This window comes from Hemicordylus capensis, chromosome 2 (genome assembly GCF_027244095.1).
Source record: "Hemicordylus capensis ecotype Gifberg chromosome 2, rHemCap1.1.pri, whole genome shotgun sequence".
NCBI lineage: Eukaryota > Metazoa > Chordata > Lepidosauria > Squamata > Cordylidae > Hemicordylus > Hemicordylus capensis.
The window spans coordinates 335,266,109-335,292,080 of NC_069658.1; the positions used below are offsets into that span (position 1 = coordinate 335,266,109).

General features: G+C 42.8%; 1 protein-coding gene across 4 annotated transcripts in view; it reads right to left on the reverse strand.

The window, feature by feature from the left end:
• The window catches only part of CYFIP2 (cytoplasmic FMR1 interacting protein 2), a 110,086-nt gene that overhangs the window by 41,160 nt on the left and 42,954 nt on the right, over positions 1-25,972 (reverse strand). For all 4 annotated transcript variants that reach the window (XM_053293954.1, XM_053293955.1, XM_053293952.1 and 1 more), the window contains exons 11-23: positions 23,275-23,392; positions 19,560-19,679; positions 18,247-18,372; positions 16,567-16,733; positions 16,024-16,171; positions 14,879-15,032; positions 14,402-14,558; positions 12,939-13,035; positions 12,747-12,823; positions 11,110-11,218; positions 9,953-10,072; positions 8,417-8,616; positions 1,495-1,582 (exon numbers count right to left, since the gene is read on the reverse strand). In XM_053293954.1, the coding sequence (XP_053149929.1) occupies positions 1,495-1,582; positions 8,417-8,616; positions 9,953-10,072; positions 11,110-11,218; positions 12,747-12,823; positions 12,939-13,035; positions 14,402-14,558; positions 14,879-15,032; positions 16,024-16,171; positions 16,567-16,733; positions 18,247-18,372; positions 19,560-19,679; positions 23,275-23,392 (1,681 nt within the window). The remainder of the gene's footprint in view (positions 1-1,494; positions 1,583-8,416; positions 8,617-9,952; positions 10,073-11,109; positions 11,219-12,746; positions 12,824-12,938; positions 13,036-14,401; positions 14,559-14,878; positions 15,033-16,023; positions 16,172-16,566; positions 16,734-18,246; positions 18,373-19,559; positions 19,680-23,274; positions 23,393-25,972) is intronic.

The following is a 25,972-nucleotide window of genomic DNA, read 5'->3' on the forward strand; positions in this document are numbered from 1 at the left end:
TAGTCTTACTATATATTTTATTGAATCTGCTCCTGCTGGTGGAGGAATATGCAAATTTCTGAGCCACTCAAAATTCTTCATTGTACAGAATGGGAAGGTTTAAGACATGATTTATTCACTATGTCCCCCATGCTGAAGCAGGTGCAAATTGGACCCAAATGACAGCTTCTCCATACTACAGGTATAATATGAAGAATGGTTTATGAACTAATTCTATGTAAAAAAATCTCCATGCCAGGGCTGTGTGATGTGGCATTGAGACTTTCATGCACTAGATCAATGTAGCAGGTATCACTACACATTACATATTTTTTCAGCTTGTCTCCTTTTAACAAGTGTAGACCAGGTCTCATGCACCATCAAAATACAGAACAAAATACCCTGTTAATGTAACTTTTTAGTGCTCTCTCACAGGGATGTGCACGGAACTGGCTGGCCCGGTTTGGTTTGAGTCCAGACCGGACCCGAACCTGACTGGCCAAGTCTGGTCCAGCCCCCATCGAACACCTCCCCAGTCCTATCCGGACACGTTCATGATTTTTTTTAAAAGAAAATTTTAAATGAATTTAAAGTACCTTTAGCCCCTTTGGGGGGCTTCCTGTATGCCGCAGGGCAGGGGTTCATGAAGGTTCCCCCTCCCCGCTGCCGGCCTCTGAAGTCACCACCGCGGCCCAGGAAATTGATCATTTCCGGCCCATTCGGGCCTCTAGTGCATGGCAGAGGCCATTTTGGCCACCGCCACGTATGCATAAATGACCCCTGTGAGCCCTGGCATAACCCAGGGCCTCGCAGAGGTCATTTGTGCATGCGCGGCGGCCATAAACAGGAATACAGGAAGCCCCTCGAAGGGGCTAAAGGTACTTTAAATTCTGCCGGATCTGTTCGCACATCCCTACTCTCTCATTCACAGCAGTACTGAAGGTCGCTCCACATGTGCAATGAAGATTCACGTATTCAGCTATGCCTGTCACTCCTCAGTACACACATGGAAAAATTTGCTAAATTAGGCAGAAGAACAAACAGATGGTCCATTTTCAGGGCATCTACATCTAGGAAACTGGAGCTAAATAGTGCTAAATGGCACTGTTTAGGGTTCCTCATAACAAGAAGAGCTTACATGAGTAAAGTTATATGCACACAGAAGCCCCTTTCGGACCATCAGCTGAATGTGCATGTCAGGCCCAGCATATGCAATTATGCTCCCTTTCCCACACTTTCATATGAATGCATGAGAACGGCTCAAGTAAACATGCATAAGTTGGATTGTCAGGTTCCATATTACAGGAAGCTAATGAACTGATTTGCTTGCTAACATCACTTGCTCACTGTGCAGAACATGCCCCCCCCAATTCTGTTTTGATAACTTTCCTTTACTAGGCATATCATTTCTGATATATGATCCCTCTTTTTTTCTTGATATCCCCATACATTCTTTCTTAAACAAACTTCTCCCAGGCTTATATATGGGAATAACAGATCTGTTTCTTGACTTACCTTAGAGCCATACAGATAGTATGGCTGGACATTGGCTGGTTTGTCTCTCTGGGGTTCTTGTGTGAATGGAATTGCTGTCCGTACAAACCTAGAATATATGAAAATGAGAGAGAAAATGATTTAGCATAATTTTATTTTAGAACACCTGTGGTATGCTTTCTGAATAAAAACCTTGTTACTACTTCATATACATAATTAGCTAAAATAGCTGGTCAGTTCTTTCTTTGATTTAAAAAATAAACTGGATATGTTTATAACTAACATTTTCAGTCTGAAACAATATTTTCCAATTTTTAAAACTATTTCTAGTCACAAGATTTGATGAATAATGAAACATTTTACTTGCTAACATAAACTTCTCAAATAATCAGTATCAAATGTTACTATTTTTTCCATTATTTTCTCTGACAAATGTTATTGAAAATAGTTTTGTCACAACTAGATTTCCCCTATAGTCTTAAAAAACTATCTTTAACAAGGCTGCCTATGTTTATTTACAGGGGTGTGTGAGTCCAAGATGGCAATGCAGTAGCAACTTGTATTAAGAGTTCTCTAGACTGAAGCTATTTTTGAGGAACATTTTAGGGTTTTCTTTGGTGGGTTTTTTTTTATAGTATGTTTAACTGAAATTGTTTTAGCTTGAACTGTGAGAACACACAAATATTGGAACTTGGAAGTATTTTGAATTCTGAAGTCTGGAAGTGCATAATATCTCCTTTGAGCCCATTGCCTGTTTACTAATTAATCGAGTGTTCTAGACAATTTTAAAGAAGCCACTTTTGTCTGTGGTACTTGGTCTGCTTGATTTGTGAGTCCTTTAAAGCAGGGATTCTCAACGTGTGGGTCCCCAGATGCAATTGGACTTCAATCCCCATGTTTCCCAACCAAAGGCCACTGGGGCTGGGGATTATGGGAGTTGAAGTTCAATAACATCTGAGGACCTACACGTTGAGAAACCCTGCTTTAAAGTCATCTAGAATGATAAGTAAATTAATTAATAAAAGGGCAACATGGGCTCAAAAAAGAGATTGTGCACATCCCACAACCAGGGAGTGGCCCAAAGCAGGGAAACAGTTAAGAATAGTTCAACTTTTAATGGGAAAAGAATTGGAGAGTGTTACTGCAACATTTCCTACAAATAAAAGATATTCAGTGCTAGAATCTGAATCACTATTCCCAATTAAAGAACAGAGGCAACAAACAGACTTGCCAACTGATTGTTAACAAGAAGAGGTTTTTCCCTCTCAGGGTGATGTGCAGAAAATGGCGGGTTCCTCTGCCTTTTCCATGGAGATTCTAGCTGAACAGACACTCCTCACTGCTGAAACTGTCTTGAATTTGTTCCAAAAACTCCATGAAATTGAGGGGAAACTGGATGGACTAAGGAAAACATTTGATGTTTTTGTGGTTAATTTCAACCAATAAGAAAGAGTTTTGAATTTTCAGCAAGGAAAGGGTTTCAATACAGATAAGCCTGTAAAGCAAATAGAGCCAGCCAAACTAAGTGAGACTCTGAGAAATGCCTGCTAAAGGAACAGATCGAAGAGCTCATACAACTCACAGAGCCTGCAAAGCAAAGAGGTGGCACTCTTTATTGACATGATTTGGTCTTTCACTCTGATCAGGGTGGTGTTTCATGGTTGGGGACTCCTGTGATTTCTCCATTGTCATGGACGGAACACCATCTGGTTGGACACACAGTCACACTCCACCTTCGCAGGGGCGAGGGACCTATTACGATGGTCTGCCTGAGAAAGTTTTTGGATCCCATAGGATTTCAAGAAGCCTTAGAGGGATTCAGTGTTGGCTCTGCCAGTGATCCTGTGGATGCCCTGGTGGAGAATTGGAACAGCAAACTCACAGGGGCGGTAGACATGATCACTCCTAAGTGTCCTCTCCAACCCGCTTCAAAACTGGCCTCTTGGTATGGGGAACTATGAACTATAGGGGCTGAAGCGGTGAGATAGACAACTGGAGCGCAGGTGGAAAAAGACTCGGCTTGAATCCGACAGATTGCAACATAGAGCTCATTTAAAGACCTATGCTCAGGCGATAAGTGCGGCAAAGAAGCGATTATTTTCTGCCCATATTGCATCTGTTTCAGTTTGAAATGGGTCAAGATAATCAGTTTCCTCCAAGACTGTCTGGAGCTAGGAGGCCACCACCCTCTCAATTACCTTGCCAAGCCACAGAAGATTGGAGACAGGCCTATAGTTACTTAGCTCTGAGGGATCCAAGGTAGGCTTCTTCAGAAGCGGTCTAATAATTGCCTCCTTAAGACTAGAAGGCATCCTACCTTCCCTCAGAGATGCATTTATAATCTCTACCAGGCCTTCTACAATAACCACCCTGCCAGATAGTATAAGCCATGTGGGGCAAGGGGCAAGAGGACAGGTGGTGGGCTGCACCATTCCAATCAGCTTATCCACATCCTTAGGAGTAACAAACTGGAACTGATCCAATCTAACCACGTAAGAGATAAACTATTATGAACTTGAAGATAAGTCTCCCGAGAAGATAAGTCTCCCGAGACAAAGGGAGACACTTGTCTGTATGGGCAAGTGGCCAAAGAAAGCGTCAGCTCCAAGCCTTTAGAAGCTAAGCAGAAGGTTTTAGACTCTCTGATAAAATAACCAAATGTAAATGACTGCCTTCATATACAAGATCTGAAAAATTTACATGAAGTTTTAGCAGCTTTCAAGGTTATTAAAGACTCCTTGATAATGGCTCAGGGTGCAGCCAAGCTGCTGACAGCCTAGCTCCCAGGGTATACTAATGTTATAAATGATACCAAAAGGAGACCAAGCAGGGGGAAACGCATCAAGTTAAAACAGTACCACACCTACAAGATTCCTTACAAGACTCCAAGCCCTACTGTTGGAGAATACTGATTTAAATGACTGTGTTCAGGATACATCCCAGATGATAATGGAGATGGAAAACCTGTTGTTGCTACCTGACCCTCCAGGTGGTAAACTCCTCCCATTTGGATTCCCATGTGGCACAGAGGAATATTGATTCTCTTTGGAATTTATCTGCTGTCATAGAGAACCCTGGCTGCTGGCCCCAAGAAGAATGCTGCATGACAATGACACAATTTGCCCAAGTAAACCTAGAATATAGTGAGACGGGTCTCACGATAATTGAGACCCACTTTGGAAGGGTTTGGAAGGGTTTTCAGGGAGAGCGGGCTAAGCCAGCTCTCCCCGCAGATGATCAGCAAGCCCTGCCTGGGTGGCCGGATTGGCCGCCGAGACGGCAGGGGCTTGGGAGTTTGGGGGCTGCGCGGCCCCTGGAGGTTCCAGCATGCCCTAGTGAGCGTGCAGACCATGCTGGAGAGACCCCCAAGCCGGGAGGCTGCTTTTTAGCCTCCTGGTCGGGGGTCTCCTTGTGAGTTGCTGCGGTGCGGAGTTGCGCCATGGCAGCACACAATCCATTAACCCCGGTTAGCGGAGCACTCGCTTCACTAACCTGGGCTAAGGGGAGGGCTTCTCAAGTGGGTTAGCTGCTTGTAAACCAACGGGCTCGCCTGCGAGCCCAGTGGTTTACACGAGCAGCAAAAATCGGGCTAGGCTCTCCTAGCCCGTTTTTAGCTGGTTCTGAGAATAGCCTTAGTGTGTGGTTATGACCATCAGAGGAACTGTCAGTAGGGTTGCCAACAAAGGAGGTGGGGTTTCAAGATTGCTTTTTTACCCACAACAGGCTTTTTACACAACCTAATATGCAGTGTTCCACCAGCAACAAGTTGGAGCAAGGCCAGCTGAAGCCAGAAACTCCCCCCAGAAATGATGATTGGCATTATGCACTTGATGATAGCCCGTTAAAAGTTTTGTCTCTTGGAATGTGGCTGGTTGGCTGATACCAAGTACAAGGTGGTGGTGGGCAGACCAAGTGGGGCTTGAGGTCTTTATTTGCACCTTTCACAGACCAAGGTAATTAAGTTGCCATCCTGTGGCTAGCTGGCCTTGGCAGTAATTATTAAATTTAAACAACATGCCTTAATGTATATGTCCCTCCTCAGCACACTTGCATAAGAGCTACATGGAAGGAACTGGAGGAATTTATAACTCAAATCCTTAAGATAGGAATCTTAAGGACCACATAATTTAATGTGGAGACCTTGATGCTAGATTAGGCGCTAATGACAGATATATCTATGGACGGTATCAGGACTATCCACCTGATAGGGCTAAGAATATGTTTTTACTACAGAGCTGTTTTAAAGATAAGATGTGTAATTTTGCAGGCCTTTGCCAGGTACAAACTGATAAACTGCTTAGTTCTAAGCTTGTTAAATGGTGCGGTAGAAAGTGAACAGCCCGGGGAGTGCTATTGGAGTTGGGGGGTGGGATTAGCACCGTTGCTTACACAATAATCTCCTGAGACACTGCAAAACTTGTCGATAAGTTTGAGATAGAATTCCACCCCGAAAGCGATCACTTCCTAATGGTTGTTTTATTGAAACTGAGTCCAGCAGAAGGGCAGTGTCCGGCAGGGGCCCGTGCCAGCCTTACCGGCTCTGGCATTCATTCAGCAGACAAGGCCAGAGAGGCACCAGGCAGGGTGGGCAGCCAGGCTGAACAGCCTGATAAGAGGCCAGCCGAGACGCTGCAAGATCAAGGAGCCGGGCTAGAGGGCCTGGGAGAAGGGCAGGGTCGAGGGAGGGAGGAGGCAGCAGCAGACAGAGGCACAGCTGAGGAGGATATGGGGGAGAGCAGCCTGATATGGCAGGGCAGAGGTCCAATTAGTGGGTGCGTGGGATGCATCAGTTGTCAGGAGGGATTTAAGGGAAGCTTGGCCAGTGATGAGGGGCAGTTGGAGAGTGAGTGGTGGAGGCCTCCGGAGAGAGACTACCACAGCGACCCCAAGAAGCCTGGAGGAGGAGGGCTATGGCAAGAAATATTCTCTATGCCTTGAGAATAACTGTACTGAAGCCAAGATAGATCTCGCTAATCATAATAAGGCATAAATAATATATAAATTATATCCCACATTTGACACCTTGAGTGACTTACTGACTAAGAAAAAAAAAAAAGAAGTCACTACTCAAGGCCAAAAAGAGCGAAATGTAAAAAGAGAAATGGTACCAGTTGGTTCTAGCAGCCAAGTAAAAAAACCTGACTTTGTTCTGGCATATGATCACGGGAGACATACGCTCTACTATGTCTAGACCTGAATGCCATATACCAGTCGAGCCACTTTCAGGATCTTTATGCCTCGCAAGAAGTTCCTTCACACCCTTTTGAAGTAATGCCAAAGCATTTGCCAAAATGACCAGTAGTATCGGTCACTGAAATAAGCAGTTTAATAGATCAGCTCAAAAAGGGCAAAGCCCCAGGTTATGATTTTATTCCTCTGGAAATGATTAAGGCGAACAGGGATTGGTGGATCCCAATTCTAGCCTCACTCTTCCCATACATTGATAATACGGCTTGTATTCCAAAAGAATACACCATAATAATACTTATATGCAAAAAAGGAAACAAGTACGATCCCACTAATTATTGACCAATCAGTTCACTAAGTGTGCTAAGCAAACTGAATGCCAGATATCTTTATGGAAAACTACTAGATTGGCTAGAAAAAGAAAATACAATGGCTGAAGAACAAGCAGGTTTTAGGAATGGTCGCTCTACCATAGACCAAGTATTAGTGTTACAACACCTGATAGAAAAGTATACAAACCAGCCTAAATCCCTCAGCAGACCCAGGAACTCTTTCATTGTTGATTTAAACCAATTTTGCCATTCCGTGGGCATTTGGGAAGGCATTGGCAGATTAGCTACAGATTCCGATAGGGGGGAACCCTCCCACCCCTCCGATCGGGACACTCTCGCTGTAATACTAGCTGAGGATGTAGAGGGAGCAGCTGAAGCCGTTCCCGCCATTTCTAGTGCGGCGCCATCTAGTGGCTGTAGAGCGTCGCTAGTGGAGGCGGCCATTTTAGGTAGAGAGCACAAGGCGCGGATCTCTGCTTGTGTGTGGGGGGGGGGGTGTTGGAGATCGGTCTAACCCTTCCCGCCCTGATGGCCTCGTTTAATGCGCTGAACGTAGGCTCAACTAGATTAAAGTCGCCTGCGAGGGCCGAGCTACGCGTAAAGCACCTCGGGCGATTTAAGCTCTCTCCGCCCTCCGTTCTTCCTGAGGACTCGCCTCCCGAAGGGGCGATCGAACGCAGGAATGCTCCCACTGCCTGCCCGGACAGAACAGAGTCAGCCGGGGCCGGGGCAGGGAGGACAATTGTGCACTGAACTGTGGCGATTGGGCTGGGTTGGGATGCTGGATCGCCAAGTTTTCTAGTGTGCCCCGGGAAACGCTCAGACGGACGCCCAGCGGGCACTAGCACATGCAATACCCTCCTCCTACTTTCTGAGCCCCTGGAGGGATCTCCCATAAAAAGCTGTCTAATTGAAAGAGGAGAGGGGGGAGGAGGGGAAGGGGCTAACCGGGGGAGCCAACAAACCAAGATTGGAGTGAAAAGCGCCGAAAAGTACTGACGGGGCTTTTTTTTATATATATATATATATATATATATATATATATATATATATATATATATATATATATATATATATCTGGAGTGAAAAAAGTACACGAAACAATAGGAACCACGGGGAAAAGGTAAGAAGCAGAAGCAATACAGGCCTGAACTGGACGAGCCGAGGAACACAGCCTGCCAGGAGCAACAGGACTAGAAGAACTGGGGCGGGGTTATCCCCGTCAGAGCTATATAGGACTGCCTTTCTAAACTAATTTGCATAGTCCTGCCTAGGAGCACGTGACAGGGATAACCCATCTTCATGAGATGCCTTGATAGCACCAACCGAAAAGGTATGATTCTGCAACGTTTGTGTGGCATTAGTGGGCTACATCCAATTTTTAATGGAACAAAAGGCATTCTACTTTAGCATTTTCTTCTTACCTGTTAGTAGATCCGTTATAGCAGTAATTAGGCAAAAAGTCAAAGTTGAGCTCCCAGAAGACATGCAGGGTGATGCGCCCATAAGGAGCTGACACATTGTGATTGGCTTCTCGGAACATGGCATCGAAACTGTCTAAGGTCATATGCTTGCAAAGGAGTCTATGGGTCAGGCGGTTTATCTCCAGAAGCCATTCGAGTTCCTGCACCCAGAGCAAGGAACAGAAAGCAGAACGTGTGTGTTATCAAGATCACAAGAAAAAGGCCTTGTTATATCAAATCACAACAGAAAGATCTCATTACATTAGCAAGTACATTAGATGTGTGGCATGTAGAACACAGACAAGTGTTATTTACACATCCATTTCACTCCAGGTAAGTGGCATATTAACTTGGGAGGGAGGATTTTGCTTGTCATTTCTGTATCTTCAGGTGTAGATATTAAATTAAATTACCCTCTAAGCATGACCATTTCAGGATACAAGCTTTTACGTCAGAATATCAGTTAAGTGTTATTTGACATTTTACACTGTTTGATTCCAGACACTTCCTAAGAAGTTGATGTTTCTATGTACACCACACAGAGGACTTTTTTCTATGCACACCATACAAGAACAGATGCAAGAGGAGGAATGAGAAAGACAACAAATTATATTTAATAATAATAACAACTTAATGGTTCACATTTCTTTAGCATTTTAGAGTGTTTGCAGACATTGAGGTCATCCACACAATCAAAAACTGTGTTCTACCTAGGTTTGGAAGCTGTGTGCTCCCAATTTTCGGTTGTGTGGAAGCAAGGTAAGAAGAAAACATGGGTTTTTATTTATTTATTTATTTATTTCATTTAATACATTATATACTGCCCTATACAAAAAAGTCCCTGAGCAGTTCACAATACAGAAGTGATTGTGTGGAAACTGTGGCCTTAGAAAGGCTCCAGTCTCTCAGCCTCATTCCATCTCCCAAATCTGCAATATGGGAATGATAACAAGTGTTAGGATAATTGAGATAATGAGATCATTCACACAATCAAAAACTGTGTGCTCCCAATTTTTGGTTATGTGGAAGCAAGGTAGGAGGGAAACCTGGGTAGACTTGATTGTGTGGAAGCACGGTAGGAGGAAAAGCTACCCAGGCTTCCTCCTACCTTGCTTCCACATAACCGAAAATTGGGAGAACACAGTTTTTGATTGTGTGAATGATCTCATTATCTCAATTATCCTAACACTTGTTATCATTCCCATATTGCAGATTTGGGAAATGGACTGAGGCTGAGAGACTGGAGCCTTTCTAAGGCCACTGAATGTAGACAATCACCAAATTGTGGTTGTCAACTGGTATATGCAAGACTGCCAGCATTCCCTTATGGCTATCTATAATATATAGATGAGCAGAACTGAATCTACAATCAATGGGCACAATGGTAATAACTTATCTTCAAGGGATAATAGGGAAAAACAAAATAAATGGTTAGAGATGTGATAGTGACACTCTGTCCAAGCAATCCTGTTTTCCCCTCTTTAAGGCCACACTTACCACAATGGACGTCAGATCCTCGCTCTCAAAGCGGCTAATGGCCTGGTCTAATGATTTGTACATTGCTGCTGAGATACGCTGGGTGATAAGCCTATTTAGGTCAATTGACCTGCCGAGCAGCTAAGGAAGACACAAGAGACAGGCAGCAAATGAAAAGAGGATTATAAAGTGGGTGCAAACCCAAGGACAAAATATAGAAGAAGAGATATACTAGATCCCATTTTTTAAACTAGAGTCTATCTTTACTGAAAAGAAGACAAGGATTTCAGATGCAAATTAACATTCTCTACATATCAGGTCCTAAATGAACAGAACCATTGTTATGATAACTTGGCTCGACTCAATTATCTGCTTATTTTATGAACTGCATATCTTTAAAAATAGGCAGTTTTTATTCTGATCATATAAGCACCCCAATGCATATAGGCAATGTGCATATAGGCAGTTCAAAAGAGGGGACAGATTTATGGTTTGAAAGGTATTTGCAGGATGATCTGCTTCCTCCACGGTAATAAACGGGGCAGCCATTGTGAATGAAGGAAGCTACAGCTGGGGGCGGGGGGCGGGGGGAACCCTGACTAAAGCCCTGAAGAGCCACTGCCAGTCAGTTTAGAGAGCATCCTGTTTAGATGGCTCAATGGTCTCGCTCCATATAAGGAGTGAGTTATACACAGAAGCAACTGCCAGGATCAGGGGCGTAACTACAATTAGGCAAGGGGAGGCGGCTGCCTGGGGGGCCCCACACCTCGAGGGGCCCCCCAGAGGCAAGTCACATGACTCCCCAACACCCACAGAGCTTTGGTGCCGTGGAAAAGCCAACCCCAAGTTCGGAGCAAAGGCGGCATGCATGCAGCAAAGTCCTTGTCTGCAGAAGCAACTCTGAGCCGGGAGCGCTCTTCCCCATGGGAGGGTGGAGGGACGGGGTGAAAGCGAGGGAGTGGAGTTTTCTAGAGAAGCTGGCATAATGGAAATGTGAGTGTGAGTGCATTATATATTGTGAAGTGTGTGTGTATCAGCGAGGGGCCCATTTTAAAATTTTGTCTCTGGGCCCACTCCAGCCTTGTTACGCCCCTGGCCAGGATACTTTCTGCTGGTGTGAGAATCCACTCTAACTGGCAGGCTGTATAAAAGACTGGGCATCCTGTTGCGATTTATACCTGGACATGTCTCTGTTTGAGCAGCGTCTCATAGCGGTTGGATGGTGGGTAAGGGATAATCACTCCATAATTCTTACATTCAGCCCGGAAACGTTTATCCAATAAGACACTGTAAATAGAAAATACTGTCAGTACATTTCCCTGAATACATTTTTACCATTTACATGTTTTTTTATTAACCGCATTTCATGTAAGAGGATACCTGTGAGGTAGGAGATAACGTTGCTGGTGAACAAATCTATCTGGTTTCTTTTTTTGCTTTCTGTAGCCAGCCCTAACCCATCTACCAGCAACAGAGCATTCCACTGTAGATCAAGCAGGGTGATCTATTACGACGGCTATGAGTACCAAGATAACAGTGGTCACAACTCTGTTTTTGAAAACTGAGCTGCATTAGGAAACGGAGGCATGTCACATGTGTGCTCCTCTCTACCCCAAGCACTTTACACAAATACAGCGTTTAAGCTTCTCAGATTTGCACAGCTGTTGCACACTGGCACCTCTGAAGTCCTCATCCCTGCATGAGCAGAAGTGTTTGCACCTGCACTAGGAGATAAACAAGAGAAGCAAGAGGGCAAAAAGGAGGAGGACTAGAGGCTCCTCAAGAAACCTATACAGAGGCAATGGACTGCAGTAGATCCCTGCTTCTACTCCTCAAGTTTTGTGAACTGCTTTGCAAAGGGGAAAAAATGGTTTAAGGATTTCTATATACTTCCTTTCCTCTCAACCCACACACACTGCAAGCACAGGGAGGCCCACATTCTCCTTATTGTTATGAGGGCAAAACAAGAACACACCATAAAAGCCCTTTTCACTGTCAGAAAGGGCTGTGCAGCTCTCAGGAATATATTTATTTTATGGAACATGGGGGAGAGGGAGAAACAAAAATTGCTCCCCACTCCCCAAGTACTAAACTGTGTGGCAAGCCTTCAGTACAGCTAGTGTCCTGGCTCCCTGTGAGATCAGAGCTCTTGCTTTGCCCTTGGAACATTGCAGACAATGTGGGCCATAATAAATAACAACTGGAAGCCAATCGTACGCAGTGCTTCCACAAAATGCATGCTAAATCAGGCTTTAAAGATCCACATTAAAAATCCCCTTCCTAGACTTTCTCTGCACAAAGGAAATTGATTTGCAGTCATTACAATGCTGCCTGAAATCAACATATAATATTATAATTCTATGTGCTTAAACTGCTATAAATAACGGCAGTCACTTTTGAATCAGTGCTAACAATGGTTTGGGCTGAGACTTAAGTGTGCAGAATGCTACTTACAAAAGGGATCTTTCATCTCCTCTCCACAATAGCCCCAAGCCCAGGAAAAGTCCCTCCTGAGAGAGAAGACAATTTGGAAGTGGGTAGGATGGACCGTGAGGAGTTACAGGAAAGATCCCTTGTGAGTTACAGGAACGATCCCATCATTCAATTCTAACAAGCTTGGATTCAACCCACTGTCCTCGTTTTTCAGCAATGTCTACTTGTTGTGGTTTCATCTCCTGCAAGGACCACATGATTTTCAGGTCAAGAACTCGTTCCTCTTTATAAAACCACCCAACACTTAATGCATCAGAGCCTTAAGCATGACTGATGAGTCAAGTTTTCACAGCACTACCAAAGCCCAACAGAAGTCTCATACCTGCCAGCCATCGCTTTATAGTATGCAAAGATTTGGTCTGCCAATTTGTACACAAACTGATCAAAACACAAGTTCACCTGATAGAAGAAGGGTAAAAGAAACAGACTTTGAAACAAATATGCATAAAAATAAATAATTGTTTATGAACTTTTTGAAACAAGTATTAATAGAAAAAGAAGGAAAGATACTCACTTCAGCTTCAATTTCATCATAGAGAAACTGCTTCTTAAACTTAGTCAAAGCATAATATGCACTGTCATTGTAGAGGTCCAATGGATAGAGTACATACCTGCAATGAAGGAAACAGGTAAATGTCATTCAAACACAATTTCAGTGTTCACAACAGTTTTGAGGTGAGCATAAGACACCATTTCCAGGGTGGGATATCACCATGAAACTTTTTTGCCACACAAATGTTTTTTGAATAGTTTACTGCTGTTTCTCATTTAAATGGTTGTATCCAAAAGAGGTCTATCCTGACTATGCACTACTGATATAAATGAGCTGTGACTAACTTATGTATCATTCATTTCAATTGAATTAACCAGGATTGTCCTTTGTTTTTTGGATACAACCCCATATGCATGCAAAAGAGTGTCCCAGAAGACCATTTATGTACAAGGAAGAAGGGAGAGGGCACAGGTGAACTCTGGGTAAGGAATGAGGAAAGCAGAAAGGGCTACAAGTAGGAGATAGTGACAGCAGGAAATGGGGGAACTGAAAGATGCACTACAGAAAAGCGGCCCATGACCTGCATCTGGGTACTTTCTAGACTAGCTGCTCATCAGCAGCAAAATGTCTCCATTTGGGCAAATCGAATTCAAAATGTAAACAGGGCGGGGGGGGGCAGCCTCACAACTAACAACCCGAAAAAACAGCAACTTTTTCACACCAGATATACGACGTCCTAGCTCTATTTCACAGCAATTAAATTCGAAACAAGGCATTGGAAATGTGAACGGCACCCTGCTGTCCGTGTAGGGACTGCAGTGTCATGATGCAGGAAGTGTGGAAGCACACTTCCAAGATACATCCCAAACCCGTTGTAGGGTCTAGTCGGGAAAGCGCCCTGTATACCCAAGACTCCATGTATACCCAAGACTCCATGTTTGCACCTCTGTAAAATATTTGCACATTAAAAATAAATATTAACTCACAACCACTAATGCATTTTATTACACCTTTAACTCTATTAAACAATTTCCTCCTATACATAAACTAGACAACCTACATCTTTCTACACATAAACTGGACCTGGGAATTTGACACAGAGTAATGGGAGCTACTAGAATGGAACAGGCTTCACACTGTGCCGTGAAAACCCACTTGTTTCACATGCACTGAAAAGGTTAGAGGGACAGACAAGAACTAATCATCAACTGAGGATTCCTCTTGCCATTCTAGACAGTCTTCAGATATCATCTGATGGCACAAGTGGACCATCTACCCCGAATGGAACAAGCTACCTTGTACAGAGGCAGTATTTTATGAGAGGGCAGTAGTCTTTGATCCTGGACACAGATATCATTTCCTTTCAAATGCTAGAATGCTGACTTTAAATAAAACCAAATTTCCTCAGGCTGATACTCATTCTGAAAAGTACTCATACTCATTCATTTCTACAAATATGCTCCACATCATCCTTGGTTTCTTACTCCATCATAGAAGGTTCTTTGGTTTCCAGGATGTGATCTGTTAGAATCCAAGGCATAGACATCTCAATAGGGAACTGAATTCGACGCCCCATGGTCAACTCCAGAAAAAACTCTCGGAACCAAAGCTGGGAGAGGTCACAGCACTGTTGGAGGGCTTCTGGAAAACATACAATGTATTCCCAGCATGAGGAGGGAGGAAGATTTATTGCTTATGAAGAAGCCTGATGTGCAGAACAGCAGGTTCCACCATTCTTGGAGGACATAAGAAGAGTCTTGCTGGATTAGGCACAAGATAAGAACATAAGAAAGCCTTGCAGGACCGAAGACCTATTTAGTCCAGCATGTTGTTTCCCATAGTGACCCACCAGATGCCTCTGCGAAATTCACAAGCAGGAAATGAAGACCAGCGACCCTGGCATTGCTTCCCTGCAACCAGTATGCATATAAAACATGACAAAACCTGTCATTGCTACATACCACTAATGTTGAGAAGATGGGTGAAGAAGAAGGACTGCTTGTGGAACTCCTCAATGGCTAGAACTATTGGCCCATCCAGGCTGCTCCTGAGAGTCTTCTTTGAGCCACTCTTGTCTGCTATGAGGGACTCCAGCATGGTTCTCACCATGTAAAGCTGCAAGATGTCCATGATTGTCAGTTTAGTCTTTACAAATGCACCGTCTCCTACAGCTCATGGCTAGAGCTGCTCAAGAGAGAATTAATCTGTACTTTATTAAACAAAAGGCATGGACACTACCATCACTCCACCCTACCCCCTCAATGCCAAATTAAAGGATTTGGGGATATTTCCCCCGATGCCATTTACTCTGGCTAAAAGGAATGGAAATCCAATCAAATCCTAGATTCCTTTGTGACAGTGCAAAGCATTCAGGGGTAAGCAGCATAAGTGACCAGGATGCACTTTTTCTACCTTCGCAGGGGACAATAGCATGGTCAGATACAATGTGCTTCAGCCAAGTGTTCCACCAGATTGATCCCTAGTACCAGTCATGCAGTGAATACCCAATTCCTAGACATTATGCACAAGCATAACTCTCAGTGGAATTTAATTCCAAGCAACAGCCCTACGGAACAAAAGATCCTGTGCATGACCTATGGTCCAGTTGATCTGATCCTCCACTCACAAAGAACTCTAAAGAATTTTAAAGATCTAGTCCCCATGATATCATTCAATGCTCTACCATGACCTGTCCCACCTTACAGATGTTCAGTGCTGTCAGTTCCAACAGTGTTGATCCCCTATTAGCTGAAGAGGTCTAGCCACACAGCCAAGATCACCTAATGTGAGCAGCACTGTCTGAACTGACAGTGCTGATATCTGAAGTGGCAGCAGGAGTAAGGATAACCACATGTAGCACTAGGGAAGCAGTCTGCTGCACTGAAGAGGCTCTTTCCATCAGGGCCAATATGTTGAGGACTGAACCACAAGCCACCTGCATATGTGGCACAGCAAACATTATTGTCAATTACTGTGTCCTATCTCTGCTTGTTTTATAGTAAAAACTGGCATGAAGGAAAATACAAAGCTGTTCCAGGAGCAGAGACTTCCACTGGCAACAAAGGTGTGTCCCAAACTGCTCTGCCCAGGCAGACGACGTACATACCTGGGTGCTTGATGGTCCTACTGCTCGCCGTGGGACCTTGATATCAAAGCCACCTTTGGGGTCCTTCTCTCCTCTCAGACAGGGGTCATTGGGAGGCTCCCGGCCGCCCTCCCAGTCACAAATTGTTTTTCTAATTGCCTGAAGGACACTGGAAAGGATGAAACACATTTGGTTCAGATCTCCACTCTGCCATGAAGCTCTCTGCACAGAACAGGGAAACTCACTGTCTCCCAGCCTAGCTGTCCTCACAGGGTTGCTGTAAGGTTGAAACAGGACAACACCACATATGCTGCCCTGACCTCTTCAGTGAAAAGGTGCAATACAAATATGATAGGGTTGTGCTGTAATGCATTTCCCCTACATGCTCCACATCATTGGTTCCTGCAGTACTTGCGCCTAAACTGTGAGCATAGCAGTTGCAGTGCTGTGGGCGGTGTGTGTGTGTGTGGGAGGGGAGACGGACCTTGACAAGGGGCTACCATTGTTGACAGCAGCCTAGTGTTGACTGTACAATGGCATTTGGTCTGGAAGGGCCAGCCTCACCTGATCAGGACATTCTTCTTCTTCCTGACAGCCTGTCTTAGTGGTTCTCTTAGTGTCACCTGAGCAAAATCCTGCAGAGCTGCATATATAGTATTCCTGATGGCCTGGTTGAAGACACTTTCCATGCGGCCCATGAGCACTTGCAGACCTTTGATCATTGCAATCACCTGAATAATTAAAAACAAAAAGGGACATTTCTATGCCTTCCTGTAGCAAAGAAGACAGCACCTTCTCTTTATTTTCCATCTGTTGCCTGACAATCACACTAATCAGGCTTTGTCAGCACAAGAGAATTCCACTGGAGGGAGGAAAGATTAATATAATATAATTATATTAATATAATTATATTAATATAATAAATTAATATAATATAATTATATTTTATGGCTATCACATAATACAATGATAGCCATATCAAAATTGCCTGGTACATCCTGCTTCTCAAATTAGGTAAATGCAGAAAATTGTTTCTGTTGTAAAACTGGTGAAAACAAATTGTTGTTATTTCATATTGTTTTATAAAGAAGATAGCGTATTTTTTGCGATTCTACATGTAGTGCAAGATCAAAAATGTTTAAGTCAGGGGTTTCCAGTCTTGGATATCCAGGTGTTGTTGGGCTACAACTCCCATCATCTCCAGCCACAATGTCCTTCGGGATTAAGTTTTAGTATTATTATTCTGAACATTTATATACCACTTGCCAACAGAGTCTCCAAGTGGTTTCTGTACCAAAATAAATTTTTTTAAAAAATTGTTCCTGTCCCTAAGCGGCCCCAAATCTATACTAGTCCCACAGTTTTTTTTTTTACTGTTTTTCTTTGACAAGCCCATGCCATATCACAAACTTTTGAAACTCCTCTCAGTTCTAGAAGTGGTTTTCCACATGCAGCGAGGGCTCCTGATTGAAGAAAAACAATTCTAAAGGTCCCTTGGGCTCATGGGACTAATTTTACAGTTCTTTAGATTGCTTTGTTTATCTTATTTCTTTAGATACTGAGCCTGGAGATCCATAGGAAATCGGCAGAGTTTTTGAATTCATTAGATTCTCACCTTTCATTACGGAAGGAATAAATACATTGGGAAGAAAAAGAGACATTGCTTCTTTACCCTAACCACACACTAGCTCCCTAGTGTCTAGAAGTACAGGGAACCTTCCTCTCAGTACACTGTTTAATGCAGAGATGAAAGCGTTTCTGACAGATCACAGGCATTACTGTTGGTATACCACTGATAACAGCAACTATAAACAGAGAAAATATGCAATCAAATGCTGATGTTCAGTCGCACTAGTTCTATTGTTTTACCTTTTACTAGGTCTTAGAAAGACAGTGTGAGATAGTGGCTAGTGTACTGAACTAGGACTGAAAAAACCCTGGTTCAAAACTCCATCTGGTTATTATGAATCCCCATTTGGACCAGTTCCCATTTCTCATTTTTACCTACTTCATTGGGTTGCTGTGATGATAAAATTGGGATGGGGTGTGTGTGTGTGTGTGTGTGTGTGTGTGTGTGTGTGTGTGTGTGTGAGATAGATCCATGTGTTTGCCCTAAGCACTTTGATGAAGAGTGAGATTAAAATGCAATAAATCAGAGAATAAAATCACATCAATATCCTTCAACCAACCATTTAAAGAAACACCTGCTGCACAGAACAAAATGAGTTAATTGCAACCACACACCTCAACAAAAGCAAACTTTTCCTCACTGGTATAATTGTACCGCGTGGCTCTCTCATACTCCTCAGCAGTGCCTGGGCAATCTTTGTTACAGAACTTATCAGTGGGATGGACCAGCTTCCATGAGTACTGACAGAGAAAACAAAAGCAAGAATCTGAAGTACAAAAAAACACAGCCACCAGTTCTGCTATTTCGGAAAAACTATTGTAGAATCGTTTCAAGATCTCACTATTCATCCATAGTATGCAGAGTTTCTGGCTGACAAACACACAGGAACATAAGAAACTGAGTCAGACCATTGGTCCAACCATATACTGAGTCAGACCATTGGTCCATCTAGCTCAGTATTGTCTACACAGACCGGCAGCAGCTTCTCCAAGGTTGCAGGCAGGACTCTATCTCAGCCCTATCCTGGAGATGCCAGGGAGGGAACTTGGAACCTTCTGCTCTTCCCAAAGAGGCTCTATCTGCTTGCTACCACAAGATCAGCTCTCCTCTCCTGTAGTATTGTGATGGTGCAACAGTGCTGACTTGCATGCTAATGCTGTGCCGTAACCTGAGGGAGGAGGGACAATTTTCACTGATTTCCCATTCTCTCTGAAGCCCAATGTGCCTCCACAAAATATATTTCTGTCCCCACAGCCCTTAGAGAAGATAAGATTCCATTTTCTAGAGAAGCTCAAAGCCCTTAACAGCTTGGCTATTTGAGAGAGCGCCTCCTTTGTCATAATCCCTGCTGCCTGTTATGATCTTCTGGAGAGGTCTGGTTACAGTTGCCACCGGCTCGTTTGGTGGCAACCTGGGACTGGGCTTTCTCTGTGGCTGTCCCAGGGCTTTGGAATATGCTCCCTGCTGAAATAAGAGCATCTCCTTCTCTGTTTGTTTTCAGGAAGACCCTCAAGACTTTCCTGTTCTCACAAGTTTTTAATTAGAATTTTAAAAATTTGTTTTATATGTTTTTTATTGTGTTTTAACCTGTGATTTTTAATATTAAAATTTGTACACTGCCTAGAGATTTCTATATCAGGCGGTATAAAAATATGATAAATAAATAAATAAATAAGATCAGCTTCCGAGGAAAGGGGAGATCAGCTGGAATTGCCCCTCCCCACTCAGGTGTGTGGGAGTCAGCACAATTGTAACAGTGCACTGCTACTGTGGATGTCAGCCACTGCTTTCTTTATGTTAATTTTTGTGTCCTGTCTATCAATACTTACACAAGCATTTTTTGATACAACACTCTTTGATTATGGCCATCCATCAGGCTGAAAGCCAGTCTTAACTTGGTTCCCTACGGCTATGTGCCAGAACTTACCACTTCCATAACATGTGCACTCCACTTGGACAGAAGTTGCAGTCCCCGTAAAGCCAGGTCAAAAAGCTCCCTGTATTCTTCATCTGACTTCTGACTGTCTAGTCCGGAACCAGTCACAACCTGGAGAACATCAGACAACTATCTGCCTCGTATGCATTAGTGTAGTAGCTGAATATCGTAAAATCATCTCTTAACTAATGCTACTATACCCTTTTACTGGAAGTCAAATGGAAGGTAGGTAATAATGTAAACATGATGACAAAAATAAAATGAAGCATTGAGAAAAGGGGAACCAATGAAGAGGAGCCAGGAGAGCTGATACATAGTTGAAATAAATGATCAGTAAGATGCAAAGAGAAATAAGCAATGAGAAACTGGAAGGCCAAAAGTCTAGACTACATATGGAACACAACGAGGTGGTAGAGTCCTGAAGTAGCAGAATGGACTGTATTACTTTAGACTGTGGGAGGAGGTGCTTTAGAACAAGGGACACTGTGGAACAAATCATTCATGCATGGGAGCCTGTATAGTAGGGGTGTGCACAAAACCAGTTTGCCCGGTTAGGTTCAAGTCCGAACTATACTCAAACCAAACTGGGCATGTTTGGTTCCCCCCTCACCGCCCCCCCCCCAAAATCAGACACCACCCCCAGCTCGGCTTCGAGCTGAATCAGGGCTTCTACAGTTTAAAAAAAAAATTAAACTGTAGAACCCCCGAGCCGGCCCAGGTGGGTTCAGCTCAACCTCGAGCTGGACCAGTTCGATGACAAACTGGCTTGAAGTTGAGCTGGTTCACACATCGCTACTGTACAGTTGAGGATAAAGATGGTTGCTGATATCCTGACAAATTGCAGCAAATGGCAGAAGAGGGACTTGATGATTCTATGATTGAATCTGTGCAAAACAAAAACAAAATACCTCCTATCCAGCCAAATGAGGAGGAGGCTGCCAGTGCTATATACTCTAGTGGTCATAACATTGAAACAATCCTATCATCTTGAAATCTGTTTTAGAGTAAAACTAGATCACAAGCTCCACCACTAGTCCAACTTGGGTGCAGAAATGCTTTGAGATCCAGCAGTTTGAAAACTTATCTCATAGAAACTTAAAAACAAATTCTTTTTTTAAAAAATCAAGGTTGTTGTGCAATGGCGACATATTTGCTGATGTGATGCACTACATACTGTCTCTGTAATAGTCCACCCAGGGGCTGTTGCAGGCTTCTGTGGCAGCCCTAATGCTGTTTTGAAGTTGTGACTGCAAAAGCTGAGATTCCAGAAGCTGCAATTCCATTTGTGACAACACAGCTTCTGCAAGCACTGCATCAAAACAATATCGGGGCTGCCTTTAAAGTCTACAACAGCCCTTGGGTGGAACATTATGGAGGCAGTGGGCTACGCATAATGCCACTCATTGTATTTCTGCTACATTGCCTTGAAGCTTATTATACAGTCTTTTACAAATGAGGCTCCATGTGCTTCCACACTTTGCCTTGGTCTTTCAGCCTGACAATGGGTTGGGAAGGAATGCATCGAGGTAGCTTTCCTAATGACTTGCTAGAGATGCATCTGATGGATTTCTGCCTAATGCAGTTCTGCAAGGCACAATGCTTTCCCAAAAATGCCAATATAGTGGAGAGAAATTCAACATGTGCAGCAGCTTCACCTATCACTTCTCCAGATAACCTTTCTCTACCTCCCCCTCATTCAGACAGGGCAATGCAAGGCTTTGGTTGGCTATCAGCCTGAATGGAAAATGAAAGAAGGCTCATCAGTTACAACACTTCCTGGCTTTGGGCCCTCTGTTGCATTATATTTCCTTGACTTCCAATGCAGAAAGAGAAGACAGAGGATGCTTTCTGGGTGCCTCAGCAGCTGCTGATGTTTAAAATTTGTAATACCACTGAAATATATGAAGCTGTTCAAAATCTTTACTCCTTACACTACTTGGAAGTTATGATGATCATCTGAACTAGCAATTCCCATGTATTTAGGAGTACACGTGAAAACTTTCATCTTACACCAAAAAGCTATTTTATATGTAAATATAAGGAATTGCTGGGTAGGATGGCTTTCCCCCTGCTGTTGAGCAAAGAGGCACTTAAAAAGTGGTGATTCTCTTTATTGAGCAGGGGGAGAGCAACTGGCCCTATCCATCCCCAGCACCACATCCCTCCAGTGGCTGTTGCTGATATCTATCTTATGTTTCTTTTTTAGATTGTGAGCCCTTTGGGGACAGGGAGCCAATCTATTTATTTATTTCTATGTAAACCACTTTGGGAACTTTGGTTGAAAAGCAGTAAAACAGTATATAAATTTCGTTGTATTTGTATTCCTCCCACCTTGTTAAAATGCTGGATACAAGAGCTGGGTAAGGCGGCGCTATTCTGCCAAACTCCTCTCTCACACGCAATCACACCCTGCCCTTCCTACCTAGTTGTTTGCTCACACATGATTGAAAACAGAATGTGCACAGCTCATGAAGCTGGGTAGGGCACTTGTCCTACACAAATTTTGACCATGTGAATTTCCTTACAGTGTATGTGTGGATGTTGGGGAGCAGGGGAAAGATTTCCTACACAGAAGAGGCACAGGTGGTTGCTAAACTCTTCCCCTGGCCAGTTTCCCTCCACAATCTTCTCATTTCAGCTGCTTTTCTCCCAGGTGGAGTCTGAGACCAGAATTAAGCCCCGCAAGGCAAAAGGTAGTTGGGGGAAGGTGGTTTCAAGGGGAAAGCACAGCAGGGAAAGAGTTCAGCCCTGTCTTCGTCCCACTCCATTATATACCTGTATAATACTTTCATCATTTTAACACATGGAATGTTGCCACTATCATTTCAAGTTAGGCCTACGGCAATCAAGGTGAGAAAGAATCAAAGTCTTTTAGCAGAAGAAGACAACAGAAAAAGGTGGTATTTTCGGATGCATAGAAAATCTATTAGATTTTGCTATAGCCTATTCAAAAAAATGAAAAGAAAGCAAAGAATCAGTAATATTGAAGAGAGGGTTTTTCACATTATCAGTCAAGTCACTAGCGTGATCAATCTCACAATAAATAAATAAAAATGGGATACCCTGTTAACTAAAGTTTACACACTTTTCACAACCACTCATAGGTAGGATTTTTAAAAGAGAAACACCATTATTAGGAACACAGCATTTCTCTTTTACAAATGGTACAATCAATTCTAAAAAGCTCTACTCAGAGCTGTCTATCAGAAGTCCAATGAGAATGTGATTAATAGTTTTTTCTGGTTTGTTGAAAACTAAAATGCATTTTTTCTGGACTGTTTTGCAGAAATCTGACATGGAGATCTTTGGAATTTTTAATATTATTATTCATGAATATTGTTCAACTTGGATAAGTACTTAGGATGGAATGAATCACAGTCACACAAGGCAGCATCATAAAATATAGCATGCTAGCAACACTGTAAGCATCTAATGCCGCTGCAAACGTATCAAATCGAGGTTTCAATTTCCAAAATGCCACAGCAATTACATTACTCCTCAGAACAACTCTGATGGGGAAGAGTATTCACATCCTAGTGTAACAGCTGGAGAACTGAAGCTGCAACAAGGCAATAATTTCTCCATTGTTGCTCACTGCGTTCATGTTCAATCTGAGATGTTCCCAAGTTCACATCTAGCATATCCTCTTTCCTCCCATGTATTGCACTGGGATCTGCTTTCCTCCATGGTTACCACCTGAGCTTACCTCACTGTTGCTGTAGCGAGCGAGTTCAGAGATAAAACGGATATGGTCATCTCGGATCTGTACCATCTGCTCACAGATGTTGTACTGGGGACTGATGCTGGTCTGAGTGCATGTCCACCTGGGCAGAAAATCATTGCCTTTAAGTGATGGGGCAATATTTATTACTGCAAAACAACAGTTACTGCTTGGACATCTTTCCATTCTTCAAGCATATCACCATACCCAGTTTGCTTTAGCTGTTGCTGTGCCAGTCACAGACATCTACCAGGAACTGTGTTTGGGAACATGGCGTTACACAGCCAGTCATTTATTGAAGGCAGCCCTTTGGCATCTTCATTATTCATACTTCCATGCAGCTACTCAAGGTGCACTTAATTTGCAGCCATGGGGAAAACTGGACTACCAGCAAAGCCTTAGGCAGTAAACTATATGGTCATCTGATCGCTCCTCAGTGAATGCATGAGGAAGCTGGAAGACTGGTCTTCAGTGCCTATCATATAAATAAAATGTGCCTAGAACAAAAAGCAGGGGGAAAGGTCTCCTTAATATGCTATTTCAGTACTTGCTCACGTGCTCAAAAAAACCCCAAGAAGCCTATGCTACAAATTAAAAGTAGGTAATTTGCAGAAAACATTTATTACACCCACCAGATCCTGCCAGAGTGGTATAAGCAATCTCTCTCTAAATAGGACCCAGACTAATTTAAACATCTCACCAAACCAGGCTTTGTACTGACTATAGTTCATAACCCAAACTATGGTCTGAGTGTTCAAATGTACAAGTAAACTATGATTTAAAGGGACTTGTTTGAATTCTTTTTCCATCTACTTAGCACACACAATTCTATGGTGCAGGGGCCTCCACAGGAGAGTAAATAGCTGTAACTAAGGTAAGTCACTTCAGAACATACAAACCTTGGCTAGCACATGGTTCCCAAATCTACTTTGATCTATGTTTTCCAACTATGGTTTTCTGGCTAACTGTACAAGATGGTTTGTCAGTTCAGACATCACACCAAATCATTACTAAGCTTAACTATGGCTTTGTGAGATATCTGAACTGAATCATTCATTCCTCCTTTCCTTCCAAGTGAAATTAAGAATTATTCGCAGATTCAAAAGCTGAAATGATCACACTTTTTAAAAAAAAAGGAAAATCAACCTTCAGCCACTGGCATTTATGCTGGCTTTTTGCCATGCTCTTTCATTATTCAAATAAATAAATATCTGCCATTTGTTTTGGTTTATTGGCTATATGAAGACACAGGATAAATTGTTTTTATTCCCTTGCTGGAATTGGAAGTGGACTTTGCTGACACTGTGGTGGATGCAGTTCTTTTAACCATGTTGGCCTATGGATGATCATGTCCAATAGCATCTTCAGAAGTCCCACATCCCAGTACTTCACTCTTACCCTTTCAGTGTCCTGCTTCCTTCAAAGGAATCGGCAGGTTAACAGGGATGATCAGATACTTTGCTGCGCTAGCCCAGCCTGTCATATATAATCTAATTCATAATGCAGAATTAAAATACCATGCAAGAAAAACATAGTTAATTGCATTTCTACACAAAGGTGGAAAACATAAGGGAGAGAAAATAAAAGGGCATGAAAGTGCAGGAAGACAGGAATACGCTTGTTCAACCATCTAGTGTCCAAAATCTCTTCTCCAGGGAAGGAGAGAGTCCCAAGGCTCACGTTGCTCTGGTTGGAAACTGAATGAGAAAGGAATTGTTAGTAAGTGAGGAACAGTTGGAAGAAATATTTCACATGTTGCCCACTTGGATGTAATTGGAGATATTAGAAATTGTTAGACAGCTTCCATAAACAGAAGAGCTTTCATAAAGACCATGATTTACCTCAGGTTAGAATCCAACAGAGTTTGGCAGTATGGAGGGAAAGGGTTAGGATGATTAGTGAGGAAGCAGACATACATGCTGGTGAGGGAAACCATTAATGAAGTACTTTATACCCATCACAAAAATTAAAATATTCAGTTTATGTGCGCTGCAGGGACACTGTATGCTCTTTTCCTGCTGTGATCTCTAAACCTAAATTTCTATGATCATAAGACTAATGGCCCTCTGACTTTGACTTCCTGAGGCATTGTCTTAATTTTAATCCAAGAAGCAGCATAAAACAAATTCCACATACTTGGTTTGTACTGTAAAAATCCATGGTCACTCCACAGAAGTCATGAAAACACCATCAGCTTACACAGTGTAAAGGAAACTGATGGTGCTATCCAATACATACCAGCTGAGAGAACTGGACCAGTATTTTAATAGAGTTTTAGTTAAGAGAATATTATAATAAACCAGGTTTAGGGATTTTTAGAGTAACATCAAAACTCATATCTGCAACATATTTTATAGAAACTTTTATTATTCACATACATAAGTAGCTTTATGAATGGCTGCTTGGAACACAACTGTATGGAAACCATGTAGTTCTGCTTCAAGAAGCTACCCACACGTCTGCTTGCATGTGTGAACTGAACCTGAGAATTCTTCAAATGAATCCTTATTTTAACATTTAACATAATATCTATTTAAACAGATTTTTTTCTAGCAGTGATTGACAAAGTTCTCTAAGGCGACAGGGCCATGTTGTAGCATGGATACTATGGAACTCAGTGTTCAAATTATTTTTCATATTATCAACTCTATGAAAGAGATTCTAATTAGAAACAGTGGATCTC